This window comes from Notothenia coriiceps, unplaced genomic scaffold (assembly GCF_000735185.1).
Source record: "Notothenia coriiceps isolate Sejong01 unplaced genomic scaffold, NC01 NC01_scaffold00007891, whole genome shotgun sequence".
NCBI classification, from domain to species: domain Eukaryota; kingdom Metazoa; phylum Chordata; class Actinopteri; order Perciformes; family Nototheniidae; genus Notothenia; species Notothenia coriiceps.
The window spans coordinates 1-14,284 of record NW_011340592.1 but is presented as its reverse complement, the minus strand read 5'-3'; the positions used below and the strand labels follow the sequence as shown (position 1 = coordinate 14,284).

Genomic DNA, 14,284 nt, shown 5'->3' with positions numbered 1-14,284 from the left:
CTCAATAGTGGACTTTTGTAGTCGTCCCGTCTCGTCCATGAGAAAATTTACTCTGTGGATGGTTAAATAATTATCCTTTTACTTTTAGATACAATATGAAACAAGAAAATTGACCTTTTAACATTGGTTTTGTCAGTGGTTTTTGACAAATGAAACGACACCTAACCCGTCGTCAATTCGGAATAACATACGGTGTTTCTATGGTTAAATTTTTTTATATAAACATACCAGAATTACCAACCAAGTCAGGGGGAGATATTGGGTCTCGTCTTCGACATGTACAGGAAATTCCCAATCGTTTTATTTTTTGGTCCAACATTTTCATGTTTTTCAACACACCACACAAGAGATCCTCCAAGCGGGGAAACGCAGGGCCAAAGTTATTGGTCCTTTCCAGTCCCGACACAACCATCCACCTGCGTGCAACGGAGAAAACGTCTTCGTACTTACCAGGACCCGTGCGACGGTTTGGGTTGACAAAAAGGACGAGCGTTACTAATAACAACACCTATTCCTAGAAGGTAATAAAAGACGAAAAAAACAAAAAGAAAAGGAGAATAAAAAAATAAGAAAAAAAAAGAAAAAAAAAACAAAAAAAGTGTCTCTACTTTAAAGAGTCCCCTGCTGCTGATGTTCAGGTGTATATCAGTATGTAGTGTCTCTACTTTAAAGAGTCCTCTCCTGCTGATGTTCAGGTGTATATCAGTATGTCGTGTCTCTTCTTTAAAGAGTCCTCTCCTGCTGATGTTCAGGTGTATATCAGTATCTCGTGTCTCTACTTTAAAGAGTCCTCTGCTGCTGATGTTCAGGTGTATATCAGTATCTAGTGTCTCTACTTTAAAGAGTCCTCTCCTGCTGATGTTCAGGTGTATATCAGTATGTAGTGTCTCTACTTTAAAGAGTCCTCTCCTGCTGATGTTAAGTCCACAAAACTCCCTTTCACTCGATGTGTTGTGCGGTGCAGGATAACGTTTGGCTGATGCTGCAGAGATGTTATTCACACCTCATGCTGCAATATTTAAGCGAGGCCTTCTTGAAAAACCTCTGACAGCACCTTAAATAAAACATACCTTACCATCCTTTCCTCTGGTGTGTATTTGTTTGTTTATTTATCTGTTTATTTATCTGTTTATGTAATTGTTGTTTTATAATTAAAAAAAAAAAATAAAAAATTCAATACAAAATATATTTGTATGTTAATAATTTAGTTTTTGGGAGTAGGGGTGGGATAAATAAGTGTAAACTTCTTCCCACCACTTTTTTTATGTGTAATTAAGTAGATTATTTGTTTATACATAACTTAGAATCAGTAATATTTTTGTATATCAATTTGACACTGCTTAATTTTGTATTATTGTTGAACACATTAAAAATAAATCTAATCGAATCAAATCAAAAATACTAATGGTTTATTTGATGAATTGAGGTGTTTTTATGAAATACTAAAAGAAAGGCAGTAGAGAACCCCCACTGACAGAATGCAGCTCAATGTTTGTTTGAAATCTCTCGTATACAAATAATACATTGTTGAGAGATAATTTTGGGGGTCTAGTGCTACAATTTCAAACTCACAGTTGTTACCTTCCTCACACGCTGTTGTTGAGTGCTCAGATAAATGCAGCACTTCTCCCAAGCTCTCAATATTTCATAGATTTGTTTTGGGCTTTGAAGGCTTCCAACCTCTCCAGATCCAGTTATTCTTCTTTCCCACTTCTTGAAGAGATCACGGCATCCCCTCACCATTAATATTTAGGACTCCGCTGCATCACTTTGGACGCGCATTAATCCACTCTTGCTCTTAAATCATTCATACAAAATGGGGTCATCGTTTGAATTTGAGACCATGCTTTAAAGGCCAAATCAGACACATTGTGAAGGTTGCTGGATAATTGATATCTGTGATGGGTTTCATGTATGGGGTCAGGGGGGTTTGGACAAATGGATTGACGCCCCGTGACGTGCATCAGGCTCTGGATGGGAGTGAGTGGAAGAAGTAGATGTGTTTCAGCTGACTTACGTGAGAACATGAAAGCTCTTAGCTGCTGTTTGGAGAGAAACATCTCACAAAATAAAAATTAAACTTAACAGAAAAAACATTTAAAAGCTGTCGAGTCAAATTCTACAGCCCAGAGGTTTGAACTTACTAAATACGTTTACTCAATTACTGTATTTAAGTACAATTTTTTATGCTATTTTATATTTCTACTACACTTAATTTTCAAGGCAAATATTGTATTTTTCCTCCACTACATTGATTTGATAACACTATTTCATTTTTGGGTTCATATAATAAAGAAATATATAAAATAGACTATGATTTACGATTAACTATTAAATTCCTCCATTGGACTCCTTTGTTTTCTTCCTGAACATACTGATATACACCTGAACATCAGCAGGAGAGGACTCTTTAAAGTAGAGACACTACATACTGATATACACCTGAACATCAGCAGGAGAGGACTCTTTAAAGTAGAGACACTACATACTGATATGAACCTGAAGATGAATATTATGTCTCTCTAATAATAATGCTTGTTGCCCCATCTCTCCTCTTGTGGTTCCTGTCATGTACAATATCAATGTTTCCTTTCCTTTCCTTTCCAGATGGTTTCCTATATTATTTTGTCTCTCTTGCAATAACAAAATACTAACATTTAAATCCAGCCTTCTACCAACAGCTCTTTAAAAGCGTGATATTATTGGTATTGACTCTGTCCTGTCAGCACGGTTGTGGTGTGCTGTTGATGAGGAAAGAACATTTCTGAACCCTGCTGTTTTCTTATTGTCAGAGTTGACTGACATGATGTCGTACAATGCTGTCAACACGGCATTTACAGTGTTTACAGGACTTCACACTGCGCTGGTAACAGCAGGCTGTGATTATCATTTGTAGCTGAAAATCACACATTATAACACAACTATCTTGTCATATTAAATAATACTTTTTTGAGGAGCAATTCATCTGCTCTCTGTTTTCCGTCCACAGCTACCGTATATCACAAAGGATATATTCATGTATCTATTAAAATAATAACAACCCTTGACATAGAAATAGCTGTCATCTGCATATTTGAAAATAAACCTTATTTTCCTAAACTGTTCATTAAGAAAAAGAAAAAGAAATAAATGTGATGTACGGTGTGGGGCGGTCAGGCCGTTGTGTCCTTGGGAAAGACACTTTACCCGCATTTGCTCCTGTGGGTAATGTCCACAGTAATGACTCTTACATGTCTAATATGTGTAATGTGTATTTGTAAAGCACCTGTAAAAGCGCTCTAATAAAAAATGTAATCCATTATTATTATTATTATACAGTATGTGTCAGATTAAAGACTCTCTATTCAGCAAGTAGAAAAGATACATAACCTAAACCCTTCTTTCCCTTCTTATTGACTGACATAATGTCATGCAATGCTGTCCACACGTCATTTACAGTGTTTACAGGACTTCACACTGCAGTGGTTTACTGCTCAATTCAGATATGTTTCTGGTGTTGAAAATACACACATTATAACACTACTATCTTGTCATATTAAATAACAATTTATGAAATGATCGGCTTTCTATTTTTCATCAGCTACTGTTTTGTATTCTTATAGCTATTAGAAGAAAGAAAGAAACGTTGACATAGAGATAGCTGTCATCTGCATATATGAAAACAATCCTTTATGATATTTTATTTTACTAAAGTGTTCACTCTTTGTGCAGTAAACCTTGTATCACAAATTAAATAAATACATGTAATCAGTTGTTAGATTAAAAACTTTCTTTTCGAAAAAATACCGAACCCGAACCCGTCTCTATGGCCCTGCTCGCCCCAAAACAAAAGCCTGTTGTCGGCTTTATTCATGCGTCTCTGCAGACTTGACTATTGTTTGAATATTTAGAAATCCCATGAAACGGTTGGATAATGTCAGATCATTGCTGAGCGAGCCAAGCTTCGGTGTGGCCTCCTCAGAAAGTGGAGCTGCGTCTGCTCTGCACCCAACAGATGGACACACAGACAGCACGTCAACATACCGATGAAGAGCTCAGCGCTCAGCGGCGTAATCACCATATTTGGATGGCCTCAAATCCTCGGGTGCTGCTGAAGATTTGTAATTGGAGCTGAATTGCTGCAAACTGGATTCACCCGCGAGAGGGGTTTATCGTGCCCTGCACCAACTGAGCCAACGTGGTGGCATTTTGACAACTTCGGTTGGGGTTCACGTCACGGAGTCGCCATCTGGCACCGCGTCCCACAACAACACGGAGACCCTCCAACAGTCTGGAGGGCCTCTGGGTCTCTGCATAAGGCTGGGAGGACAAGGCTGCCATGTTTGTTTGTAGGTAGCTGCAGCATTTTAAGAAGAAGAAGATCAAATATAATAATCCCTTATTCCCATTCGTCTCTAAATATGGTCTCTAGTACTACAGTAGCTTGTCATGCCTTTTTTAACACCACACATCCTATCTTTAGGTTTGTTTTACGTGTTTTTTAAACTTCGAGATTAAATACAGATTATTATTGTGATTAACGCAATTACATTCTTTGATTGATTGACAGCACAAGTTTGTTTTTGTTTGTTTTTCGGTCAGTACAGGGACTCGAACCAGAGACCATCCAGTGACTGAGTCCAAGGACTTAACCCTCCACTTGTTTTAAAAAAAATAAATAGCTACAATAATTCAAAAAATACTATTTTCAGCTTCTCAAATATTCAGATGTCCTACTTTTAAAAAAAAAAATATATATAAATATCTTACAGTATTTATTTTACCTTACAACATTTGATAAATACATTCTGTCGTTCTCTCTTAGATGTACACAGTTTACTCATTCCTTGTATCAATTGCAGTCTTTGTTATTTCCCTTTCTTATGTATTTGTATGTCCTGACTCCTGAGTACCTTGTACGTGGCACTATGGGAGCAGCCTTGGACTTTCATTATAAAAAAACAACTAGCCTGCAGCTATTGTTCACATGGCAATAAAACCTTTGAATCTTGAAACTCTTCCATCTACTTCCTGTGTCCGATTGAAGGAAATGCTATGATGACATGACAAGCCTGACGATCAAATCCACGTATGTGTCTGTAGCATTTCACATACAAAGAAATCCTGCAGAAGCCATCCAATAACTGAGAGTTTGTATTCAGCCTTTTCTACACAGTATCAGTGTTTAAGAGTTAGTCTTGAATAAAGATGACACATAAAAACATACGTTAACATCAATCACATTGAAAGAAAACATAAAAAAAGCTTTTTAGCACTTAAATGTAAACATTTTTGCAGAAGCCGTCCCATAACTGAGAGTTCGTAACGATAAGAGCAGCAAATCCATTCTGTTTAGCTTCAACTGCAAATATAAATAAATGGTTTGCAGGGTTGTGTTTTTATGTTTTAATAACGCCTGGCACGTTTTAAAGGTAGTTAAATTGCTTTGATTCAGCTTGAATTAAACTTAAAGTAGACAGCTCAGTGGGAAATAAGCTTTAAGCACTTCAACATAAATGTAGAAATCCCACAGAAGCACTCCCATAAAAGAGGGTTCGTATTTGTAAAGTTACATTTGAATAAATCATATGCAGGGTTCAGCTTTCATGTAGCCGCTGACCTGTTTGAATAATGCCTGGTATGTTATTTGAGGTATTTAAAAAGCTCTTCCAGGCTCTGATTCATATTTTATGTCTTCTGTGTTTCCTCTTCTGAAATGTCATAAAAACATTGAATATTTGTATGTTTTTCAAAAGCAAAATGCTTCTTTTACAACAGCAACATTTACTCCCCAAAAAGGACTGCTCTCAAATAGAAGCTTTTTAATACCTCCTTGGAAGGAGGAGTTGGACCGTGTCTGTGGGCAGAGCGTCCAACACTGGGGATTAGAGTATGTATGTTCACATGATCCTGTGAGGCACTTTGTATAAAAGCAGGCAGACAGTGGGCTGTTATGTTCGGGTCCGAAGACAAAGACTAAAGACCCACGCTGCTCTCTGTGGCGCTCTGACAGACAGATACAAATGCAAAACATATGTAGCAGGGAGAGGACATATTCTCATGTTCAGGTGTATATCAGTATGTAGTGTCTCTACTTTAAAGAGTCCTCTGCTGCTGATGTTCAGGTGTATATCAGTATGTAGTGTCTCTACTTTAAAGAGTCCTCTCCTGCTGATGTTCAGGTGTATATCAGTATGTAGTGTCTCTACTTTAAAGAGTCCTCTCCTGCTGATGTTCAGGTGTATATCAGTATGTAGTGTCTCTACTTTAAAGAGTCCTCTCCTGCTGATGTTCAGGTGTATATCAGTATGTAGTGTCTCTACTTTAAAGAGTCCTCTCCTGCTGATGTTCAGGTGTATATCAGTATGTAGTGTCTCTACTTTAAAGAGTCCTCTCCTGCTGATGTTCAGGTGTATATCAGTATGTAGTGTCTCTACTTTAAAGAGTCCTCTCTGCTGATGTCAGGTGTATATCAGTATGTAGTGTCTCTACTTTAAAGAGTCCTCTCCTGCTGATGTTCAGGTGTATATCAGTATGTAGTGTCTCTACTGGGACATGTCTCCATGCTTCAATGTTCAAAAAGCTCTTTATTGTTCTCATACTGCCTGTGCTGCAGCACCTCTTTTCACCCTCTGTCTGAAACCAGAGCCCAGTCTGCTCTGATTGGTTCGCTGGCCGGCTCTTNTCTTTCATCAACATGTGTCCACCTTCTTCTTCATGCTCTACTTCTTAATCACACATGTGTCCCCTCTTCTTCATGTCTCTGTCTACATCAACATGTGGTCCCCTTGGTCTCATGTCTCTCGGTAACATAACATGGTGTCCCTCTTCTTCATGTCTCTTCTACATCAACATGTGTCCCCTCTATCTTCACGTCTCTTGTACATCAACATGTGTCTCCCTCTTTTCTGGTCTCTTCCTACATCACATGGTGTCCCTCTATCCCCTCTTCTATCATGGTCTCTTCTACACTCAACATGCTGTCCCCTCTTCTTCATGTCTCTTCTACATCACATTTTCCCCTCTTCATATACATGTCATCATTCGTACGTCACACGCTGTCCCCCTCTTCTTCATGCTCTTTGCTACATCAACATGTTCCCTCTTCTTCATGCCTTTCTACATAACATGTGTCCCTCTTTCTTCACGTCTCTTCTAACATCAACATGTGGGGGGCGTTTGGCAGCCCTCTTCTTCAGTGGTATCTTTCTACATCATAATGCTGGTCCCGCTCTTCTGGTCATGTCTTCTTCTACATCAACACACTCGCTGCTCCCCTTTCTTCCATGTCTCTTCTGCATCAACATTGTGTCCCCTCTTAACTTCATGTCTCTCCTACATCACATGAATGTTTCCTCCCCTCCTTGCATTCAGTGTCTCTGTCTACATCAACATGTGTCCCTTTGTTTCAGGAACAAAGTTCTCTCTCTTTTTTTGCACTCCACTTTCTATAAAACATGGGGTCTAAAATGAGCTGATCAGGATTTTTGGGCCCACTTCCTTATGATGTCATAACGATGTTGGCCTTGGATGTATACCATTAGCAATCAGCAACCAAGGGGTAACATTACGATATGCAAGATAGTGCCTACTATGCTACGATGCCTGAAACGCTACAATACGATGAGCGCCACTTCGAGATATGTGTCGCGCCGTTAAGCGAAATTGGTCCTGGGTAAAATGCGCCAAACATAATTGTTACGATTATATTTTCGTCTTCCAGTATATTGAAGAACGTCTAATCCAATTATCATAGGGTAGGAACGTAAGTATCTATTATGTAAAGACCAGTATCTTAAATGTTGTAAGAACTCACGTAAAGCTACAATGAACGCAAATGTGCCCTTTAGTACAATAACACACAACAATTAAGGAAAATTCCATTCAGACTTTTTCTATTTCCTTTCAAAAGTCCTCAGATTAGATGTCAACTTTTTAAAACAGTGGACAAAGAAACACAGAGAAAGAGAGTCGAGTGGCCCTCTCTGGTCGATTCGTTGCTTATCTGGAAGCTTACTTTGACATCTGACTTGGAAGCCTGCAATGGCAGCTAACTCTTCAGTGCTTTTTAGCAGCGCGGGCGTCAAATAATTGATTAGGATTGCTCTCCCCACCCATGGCTACTCTACCGTGTGTTCTGCCGCGCAGAGAACATGAGCAGGGCTTTGGAAAATCTTTATTTTGGCGTTAGACAAGCGTCAGGAAGAAAAGGTTTCAGGAGCAACAAACATTTTCAAAAAAACATTCAGCTCGGTAGAAATCAAATGTTGTGATCCTTGGGAAATTTTCTGTTTCCTGTTTTAAAAGATCACATTCCTTGCTCTACTTATATACTGGTTACAGGCATATCTCGCTAACAGGGGAACTAATCACGGACAAACACAGCTGTCCAGAGGGAAGAACAAGTGCTGCTTAATGAAACGAACTAAGAACGCCATCACGCCAACATTAGCCACCTTTAGCTTAGCGGTGTGAAGTCGCATGTGACCGTGCTGTAGTTCTTTATAGCCCATTCATTAGCCTCCTTTAGCTTAGCGGTGTTGACGTGAAGTCCATGTGACAGTGCTATAGTTCCTTTATAGCCCAACATAGCCTCCTTAGCTTAGCGGTAGGTGACGTGACGTCATGGACCGTTGTACGACTAAACATCATCACGCCCAACATTAGCTTCCTTTAGCTTAGCGGTGGTGAAGTGAAGTCATGTGACCGACCGTGTTGTAGTTCCTTTATAGCCCAACATTAGCCGCCTTTAGCTTAGCGGTGGTGACGTGAAGTCATGTGACCGTGCTGTAGTTCCTTTATAGCCCAACATTAACTTCCTTTAGCTTAGCGGTGGTGACGTGAAGTCATGTGAACGTGCTGTTATTCCTTTATAGCCCAACATTTGCTTTTTAGTTACTTCAAATCATAAAGTGATGTTAATGTGTCGAGATTATCCTGCTGGAATAACCTCTAAATATCATACGTGTGTTTCCTACAAATTCCCCTGCAATCGTCCAGAATCCTTTATTGCAGCATATGTCGGGGCTGGTTCAAGGCAAGCCTGAGCTACAGCGAGACAATAACACATGTAAACATGGCCGTGTGTGGAGGCGGACACACAGAAAAGGGAGAGACAGGTGAGAGAAGCGGCTCTTCCTCCAGCAGTGTGAGGAGACTGGTGTTCGGCAGCTAGGAGACCCAGCGGTCATCCATAGACCTTCATATTGCTGTCAATGAAATATCTGCCCATGGACACAGAGCTGAGGAGTGACGCAAGGGCAAACTCTGCAAGAGAAACTAGACGGAGGTTATAGAGCACAGATAAGCAGCGGAGGAAAGAAGTATGTGGACTTTTGACTCTGAAAACCAGTCATTTTTATGTAACTGTACTTAAAAAAACATAATTTCAAGTTTCAAGAACCAAAGTCACATGATGTCTTGTGAAACTTTATGAGATGGTAACTATTAGGGTAAGTTTAAATATACCTTGTTTGTTTTTTTTACACGTTTTGAATAGACTGGACTGCATTTTACAGACAAATCTTTACTGAAGATGTTTTTAAAAAAGTGGACTTTTTGAGTCTGATCATCGTTAGTGGACTGCGAGATTAGGGAAATATGTATTTTTAATGTATGCCATGTACTCCCTTAAAATATGTTTGAACTGTGGTTCAATGGTAGAACAAACTGATACTGTTTGCATCATTCATGTGCTGGATGTACTGAATCTCGTGACCTGGCTGTCAACCCTAAATAAGTAAAAAAGATATTCTGGAAAATCTCAGATATTGAAACTGTCACATTTGAGCAGCTGCAGTGGAGGAGAATCTGCAGCAGGAGGTCACAGAGGAGGCGCTGCAGTCAGCTGACACACTTTCTATTTCACCTGCAGAGTGTCAGGTTGATGCGGTCGTAGGACAGCACAAACAAATGCACAATTAAATCAAATTAAATGTCATTATATGAATGTATAGTCAGAATTCTTGTTCTTCGGTATGATTAAAAATCAACCACAATGAACCACCATAAGTCAATGTTTAATACAATCAGGGTCCCTATTATGCTTTATGGGGTTTTCCTTTTCCTCTTGTGTGTTATATGGGTTTGTGCGCATGTAAATTGAAATACAGTCTTGTACCAACACTGAATTTTTAAAGTGTGATATTGTCACTACTATGCCTGCTGTTGGTGACTGAAGGACATTTCTGAAGCCTGCTGTTTTCCCATTGTCAGTGTTGACTGACATAATGTCGTACAATGCTGTCAACACGTCATTTACAGCAGATCGTGTAAATGTTTTGTAGCTGTCCATTCAGTTATATAAGTCTCTCTGTCGTTAAAAATACATACGGCACTACGACATGAAATTATAAAAGCTGATACTCTGAGATTTTATCCATAGTTTAAACTATATATATTGGGAAAAGGCAATTGATAGGGAAGATAAGATCCTATAGCATAATCAAACAGGCGGGAAAACAAAGAGACAGGAAGTACAAACAGACATAAAACAGGGAGTGTCCACATTTCAAAATAAAACACGAAACACTAGCAGATCGTCAAACGGAAAGTTATGAAAATTAAATAAAGCTTTAATTTTCTCAGTATATGTTTCTCCCAGCTACAGTAAGTGTAGTTTTCGTTCTGATGTGAAAGGATGATAAGCATTTGGATTCAAACCAAGCAGTCCTACAGAGNTTCTTCTCGTAGGAAGTAGGATTTTTTTTTTAATTGTTAGGTGCCTGAAATAAGGTCTGTGGTTAACACAAACTTAGAAGATACCACACAAAAATGGTTGCTAACAACCATTTTTGTGTGGTATCTTCTAAGTTTGTGTTAACCACAGACCTTATTTCAGGCACCTAACAATTAAAAAAAAAATCCTACTTCCTACGAGAAGAAGGAAACAGAAGCTTACTAAGTTTAAGGACTCGTTCCTGCACCACTGTAAAGGTTTTAACCGTCAGGAGACCGTCCCCTTTCACCTTCAATCTGTTAACACTCTTCTCCTACTTTTATTTTTATATATCTGTGTTCACTCTCCTATAAATGCATGATAGTAACTGAGCATCCTTGGCAGCATCCGCCGATTGTTGTGTGTCTCTCACCTGGCAGGAAGCTAGTTTTGAAGGTTACTTCTGGATCATGAGTCATGATTGAGACACTTTTTGGTCGGCAACTGAAAGATTTTTGATATCCTCCTCGATCCATCTTTTTCATGTGCAGTCATAATTTCCTTTTTGTTTTGTTTGTCTGAATGTATCATCTTTTATAATCTATACACACAACAGCTATTGCTCTTCTGGGATCCCTCCTGTTGCTCTCTCTGAAGTTTCTTCCAGTTTCCCTGTGTCACGATCTGTCTGTGCTTTTCCCTTGTTTATTTTGTAATGTCACAATCTGTCTGTTTTCCTGTTTTATTTTGGAAAATGTGTTTTTCTTCTCTCCCCACCTGTCCTTGTGATTAAGTCTTGCAGTCAGTTAGTCTCAACCCTTGGCACTTTGTGAGTCATTCCTTGTGCACTGTGAGGGTCTAAGGACAAAGGGAGACCCTGTAAAGCCCCCTAGACAGATGAGTAATTTGCTCGGCTATAAAAATGCAATATGATTGATAGTTGTGTCATTTTCATGGCAGGTTTGGCGAAGCCCATGGGTCTGGTTGAGGGTCCCGGAGGTCTCGGTCAGGGCGGGGCTGCTGCCACTCTAGGGGAGGACAGTCTCGATGTGGAGGGGAAATACGAGGAGTACGGATACAACGCTCAGCTCAGCGACCGCATCTCCCTGGACCGGAACATCCCCGACTACAGGCCCAAGAAGTAAGTCTCCTCTGTCTCTGTTAGGGAATCATTTGCTTAGGTATTCAACCTCTGACACGGTTCATCGTTTTCTTCTCTCACTGTCTCTTTTCCCATGGCATAGGTCTACGCCCTTGGGTATTGCTGCTATCTCTCTTAAGGAGGGGCAGCTTGGGCGCATTGTTGATGCCAGCTTATGACCGAGCTTAAGCTGCCATTAGATTTTTATGTTCAGGGACATCTGGATGCCCTTCTTTTCTGTTCCCTGCCGCACATTCTTTTCTATGGACGACAGCTCTAGTTAGATTCAGGGTCCATATTTGTTTAGTCTCGCTGATGAGGAATGTTGATTATTACACTCTGAACTAGTTAAAACCTCGAACTACAGACGAGTTCTTCAGAATTGCTTTAGCATCCTCTGTATCACCTCGTGGCTCAGCACATGTCTTGTGAATTATCCGGCCGAAGCTCCAAATAAACCATTATTTGTTTGCCATCAAAGTTCCTGTCTCTTGAGTCCTGTCTCCATTGCTTCAGAAGTTTCCATCAGAGTCTCGTACTTTCTCCTTCCTGCTATACCGCCTTGGCTGTTTCCCCCCGGCAGCGCTGTGTAATGTCAGAGAGACTTGTAACTGAAAGGTTTGCCGGTTTCATCCCTGCTGAGGTTGATGGACTCTATTTTTGTGAAGGCACAAAGTGTACAGCAGGACGCTTTCTACTTCTTCTCCTTCTTCTTTCTTTTTCTTGTTATCCTATTATTCTTGTTATTGCTCTTCTTCTTCTTCTCCTTCTTCTTTTTGTCCTCCTTATGTTGTTTCTCTCTATTTTGGTGAATCCCCAGGAAATATACCGTACTAAAAGAGAGCTGCAGTTCAGGGCTTGTCAGAAATAATAATGTGTGAAGGTAAATTGTGGTGTTGAGGATTATTGAAATGGACACAAACATCCAGCAGGCTGAGTCCAGGTCAAAAGTGCATGGCACACTCATGCTGTTTTTATGCTTTCACTAAGTAAGGACATCTGAAAAGCGTATTTTTCTACAGTTCACCAGCTGGGTTTGGTTCCCATTAGGATACATATGAGCAAATCTGATATCTTCTTTCTCAATATGGTGTTATAATAGCATCCAACTCAGCTTCTTACTTTAGGTTTTATTCAAGGTGCTTCCTAATGCTTTCATTTTTATTCAAGACCACTAAAACACCTTTGCTAATGGGATTTATGGAATGTCCCATGGATCAGAAAACTGCCTCTCATTTGTTTCCAGAACAAATGCAAATGTCACCCTTGCAAATGTAATGGCTTCCAGCAGGGGACATTCCTACACCTGATGGTTTATGACGTTCATTTTGTGCTGGCCTCCCCTAGTTTCCCAGTGGTACATTTGCACAAATTCAAAATGACACGCGTCACAGCGCAGATTTAATTTGTTTTGTGCTAAAAACACAATTAAAACAACCTCACTTCTGTCATGTTTGTCATTTCTTTCACAATGGTCCCATTAATGCTAACAGGTAACGTCAGCGTTTTTTCCACGCGGATGCACCGTGGAGAAATTGTTTATGATACCCTGCAGAGTTGATTTAGCAGCGTATGCTCCAGCGTCCCTGATGACATGATCATATTTATACAGTATATTAAATATTTAACGCTGCCAACTTTTCCTCCACTTCCCAGACATTTCTCATCCTCTGTGCCTCCTCATTAGGGAGATTCAAAGGAATGCTACGACCTGCATCTAGTGGGTCAGATAGCAAGCTAATCTGTTGGCATGTTCTGCAAAGGCTGACAATACAAGAGAAAGCAAGGTTTTATTTTTATTAGAAAGGCATTGGACTTTACCAACTTCAATATCTGATATGTTTCCATTTGGACATTTTTAATGAAGCTGGGTGACTTACAAACACTTTAAAGCAGTGCCTCTCAAAGTGTGGTCCGCGGACCACCTGCGGTCCGTGACCGCCCCCTAGTGGTCCGTGAGTATATTGGTAAGATTTCACATTTGAAATAAATAAATGAATTTAAGTTTTCCGCACTCTCGCGGGAATATCTCTGCAATGGAGCGAGCTTAAGTTTCACTTTCAATTGCATGATATAGCCCAGCGCAACACCTTCATCACACATGTTGCCTCTTGGTTGTACCATTTTAAGGCGATTTGTAATCTGTTCTCGAAAAACGATGTGATTTTAGATATTTGTGGAGTTAGGTGGTCCGTGAGTGTTTTTTTATTGGTTAAGTGGTCCTTGGTATGAAAAAGTTTGAGAAACACTGCTTTAAAGCATTGGACGGGGGAATACTGTGATAAATACAACTAAAACACCCTTGGCGTTAAGAAGTAATTGCAGGTGTATTTTTGGACCAGAGATCCAAACAGTGCCTTTCCTGGGAATAGCGCAACAGACACCTATCATAATACTAAGTAAGTAAGTAAGTAAAAGTTTATTTCTAAAGCACCCCTCCCAGCACGAATGCACAGAGTGCTGTACAAAATATAGCAGTCAAAACAATTAGGCCAATATGGCACTAA

The 14,284-nt window shown here is 39.8% G+C and overlaps 1 protein-coding gene across 1 annotated transcript in view; it reads left to right on the top strand.

Annotated features, from left to right (window-relative positions):
* LOC104944316 (polypeptide N-acetylgalactosaminyltransferase 9-like) overlaps positions 1 to 11,777 on the top strand; it is a gene marked incomplete at its 3' end in the record, with an annotated part of 19,754 nt that extends 7,977 nt beyond the window's left edge. The window contains exon 2 of the mRNA XM_010769834.1: positions 11,597 to 11,777. Within this exon, the coding sequence (XP_010768136.1) occupies positions 11,597 to 11,777 (181 nt within the window). The remainder of the gene's footprint in view (positions 1 to 11,596) is intronic.
* Between the last annotated feature and the right edge of the window lie 2,507 nt (positions 11,778 to 14,284).